Source organism: Colletotrichum siamense, assembly GCF_013390195.1.
Source record: "Colletotrichum siamense strain Cg363 chromosome Unknown KSG_Cg363_contig16, whole genome shotgun sequence".
NCBI lineage: Eukaryota > Fungi > Ascomycota > Sordariomycetes > Glomerellales > Glomerellaceae > Colletotrichum > Colletotrichum siamense.
In genome coordinates this window covers 323,745-327,286 of record NW_023501029.1, presented here as the reverse complement: position 1 = coordinate 327,286, position 3,542 = coordinate 323,745, and the positions used below count along the sequence as shown (strand labels likewise).

At 57.1% G+C, this 3,542-nt stretch overlaps 1 protein-coding gene across 1 annotated transcript; it reads right to left on the bottom strand.

Annotated features, from left to right (window-relative positions):
* Positions 1-434: 434 nt before the first annotated feature.
* On the bottom strand, positions 435-2,101 carry CGCS363_v015097 (uncharacterized protein; the record flags this gene model as incomplete). Its single annotated transcript, XM_036646946.1, has 3 exons — positions 435-823; positions 886-1,885; positions 2,057-2,101. The coding sequence occupies 3 exons, from the start codon at positions 2,099-2,101 to the stop codon at positions 435-437; spliced, it is 1,434 nt and encodes a 477-aa protein (XP_036487836.1).
* Positions 2,102-3,542: the final 1,441 nt, after the last annotated feature.

The window sequence follows — 3,542 nt, the reverse complement described above, 5'->3', positions numbered from 1 at the left end:
TGCCAGAGATTTATGATATTCTTTCGTCTGGTATTCTGGTTCAAGTAAGTGAGTGAGGTAGCTCTCTTGAATAAGTCGGGAAGCGCTGCTGATGTTATAACACCACCTTGGTTTCAAGCTTCACTTACATCATCGGGAGTCATGAGCACATCAGGACGCGGATGACGGGAAAGTCAATGCGGATAACGAGTAAAATGCAGCGCAGCGCCAGAGTGACGACCAGGAAAGCTCAAGACTCCCATTTGGAAAGAATTAAAAAACAAGAGCGACCAAACAGACAACAACAAACGAACCGACAGCAAAGCACCACCGCAACAAAAGCGAATCTCAAACAAGCCCGAGAGGCAAAGACGAACCACAAAACGAAAATGAGAAACGGCCTCAATGGCGTCAATAAACACAAGCAAACAGAACACGAAACACACCAAACACCCTTACTCGTCGTCTGAATCGAAGACTAAGCTGGTGAACATGGTTCCAGCCCGACGCACCGGCGGCGTTGGCACCAACTCCTCATCGTACTCTGAGCTCAACTCATTCTCAAAGGCCCGACCGGCGCGAGGTTCGATGTTGGGCTCGGCAATGCCCTCCACCTGGGCGACAGCAGTGTCGAGAACAGCAGCTCGTGCGTGCCATGCGATGTCCTGACGATCGGCAAGCCGCATGCGGGATGTGAAAGTGCCTTGCCTAAGCTGTGACATGGTGGTGTCGTATACGCGCTGGGCAATCCTGTCAAGCTCCTCTTCCTGGTTCGCAGGGGGTGCCCTAGGGCGGCGAACACGGCGTGCGGGCGGAGGTGGGGCAGCCTCTTCGGAGTCGGAGTCTGAGTCGCGGTCAGAAGAGACGGAAATGGTGCGGCGGCGTTGGCGGGGGGGCGCATCGGACTCTGAGCCGGATTCGGGCCGGGATCGGACGGCGCCGGGAGCAGACCGGACGGCAGGGCGGGCGGGCGAGCTCCTGAAAGGGTCATCGTGGGAACCTGGGGCAGGGGGGCCATGGGGCTCGTCATCAACGAGGGGGATGTTGTGGTCCCGCAAGGGGACATCATTGTCATCGCCGAAAAGGGGATTGTAGTCGTCGCGCGCGTCGTAGCGGAAGTCGAGAAAAGCGTCATTGTTCGACGAGAAGCTTCAGTCTCTTCCTCTTCCTTATCCCCATATTGCTGCTGCTGTTTTTGATGGCGCTCCTCCGCATCCTGCATTAGGCCCATGGCTTCTGCTTCTGCTGCGGCCTCCTCCACCTCAGCCTCGTGGAGAGCGAGCATGCGCTGTGCGGCGGCTTCTTCCTGGTGGAGGAGCTCCAGCTCGGCCCAGTCTCGTTCTTCGGCAGCTTGTTCGTGCAGGCGCTGGACCCTCACAGCCTCAGCATAGGCGACGGCAAGCTCAGCAGCGAGCATCTTGGCGGCTTGTGTAGCTACGGCCTTGGTGAGGTTAGAGGCTCCGGAGGTGATGACAGCCCGAAGCAGCAGCCCAGCATTCTCAGGGTCTTGTGGCGAGCCGGCCCAGAGAGCGGCCAAATCGTTGGTGGTGGCGCCGGGGCGGGAAAGCACTTTGTCGGTGATCCAGACCATCTTGCGGATGATGAGGGGGGCGATGGGCGGTCTAGGAGCATAGACAGCAGGAACCCAGGGGTGAGCTCCCCAACGGTGCTGGAGAGTCGCAAGGCCTCTCTCTGCGCTGATGTCTTTGGCGGCAACGGACGGATTCTCGCGGAGGTGTTGGTGAAGCTGTCGTCCATGGCCTTCGACAGAGGCGAGCAGCGAAGCCGCAGCGCGAGAGGCAGCTTGCGGGCGAACAGCGGCGGCGGGCGTGATGGTGTCGTTGATGAAGGCAGGCACGACATCAGCGGTGGGGGCGGCGGTATGGGGATAGGCATCAATGAAGTTCTACATTATTGGCAATATTAGTATCGGAGTTATGTGAGACGATACATGATCCAGAGATGATTGATGTAAGACAGGTTGGTCTAGCCAGGCTCCGCAATGTATTTGGAGTGAAAGTGAAAATCATAGGAGGCTTTTCTGTAGAAAGGGGTTGGACAATACAGAAACACATACGAGTCGTCCGCGGTTCGCGCCAGACTGGTTGTCGCGGTTGGCCATGGTGGTTGAGGTCGAGTCGGGTAAGGTGAGGTGAGGTGAGGTGAGGGGCGGTGAAGTCAGGCACAAGACAGGAAAAGACCACACAGAACAGAACTCAACATTGGCCGAAGCCGAGAAACCGAACAAACGAACGACAAACAGACAACACCAAGACGTGAGGATGATGATGGCTGTAGAAGGGAAAGGGAAAAGAGGGGTAGGGCATGAGGCGGTGGTATGGCCTTGCAAACTCTGCCCGCAGGCACCTGAGATGCAGGTGCTCTCCTTCACTGTGGCTTCCATGTCGGTTGGCACCTGTCAATGGGCATCGCACTTGCCATGTCCACATCGCGCCTGCTCACACTCGCACATCACTGAGAGGCGCTGTGGGCGGACCTTCAGTTTGAAAGGAAAGAACGCACCGACAGCAAGACCACACGAGAGAAAGACACGAGAGTCGATGCCGAAGCAAAAGGTAAAGGAAAGATGGTGATTCTCCTATCTGTCGATTTGACTAGACGTAAGTGCCTACTTCGCCTTCCGAAAAGTCCCTGTTTGTCCAGTGCGTCTCTGCTCCCACCCCCATACACCCGGCCGTTCAGTATTCTGCGTCACTGACAATTGCCTGTGGCGCCTACCTTGACTGCCCCAAAGAGAAGACACAACAATGCGCCTGCTCCCCTGAGCGTCCCCCGGCCACTTGGCCTCGCTCTCAGCATTGGATGTCGTCATTGGGAGTGCTCCACTTTCGTCTCTGCCAAATGCCCAAGAGTGGAGTCCACGAAAGCACACTGCCATCTTCCACGAGTGTCACCTCCCTTTCTCGTTCGTTCTGTGTGTCCCAACCACCCGCCCGCCGTGTTTCCGCTAAAATGTCGACGAAGCTTTGTGCCCATTAGTGAGGTGTCCCCCGGGGCATCTTGCGACAACACTGAGCGAGAGCTGCCGGCACCATAAGCCATGCCATCCAGATGCCTTCTTCAGACAGACCCCGCCCTGTAGATTATCCATGCAAGTCGCCATCGATTGCGCTGTGCTGCAAACACTGCCGGCTTGGGCATCGGAATCTCGTGATGCTTCCAATCTTCAATGCGCTGCGCCCACTCAATGTCAGCGCTGTTGTCAAACTTCCAGTGCGGCTTGGGGCCTTCCTCGATCCGTTTTCTCTCGTCCGACACGCGCTGTGCTATTTGAGCGCGGTCCGTCGTATCGACCAACGCGCCCAGCCTTACGAGTCTGGACACCATGTGCACAGCTGAAGGTTCGCCTTCCTCTCCGTCCTGACTTCTCCCCTTGACATCCTCCGAGAAGCAAGCGTAGTGAAGGCTCCAACACCCAGCCTCGTCTGGCCAGTCGTGAACTGGTCCATTGCGTGCAATCGTATCTCGGAGCGGGCCGTGGCATTGGTCGATGGTCCACTCCATCATTTCCACCATGCGGCCCGCAGCCATCACATGCAGCC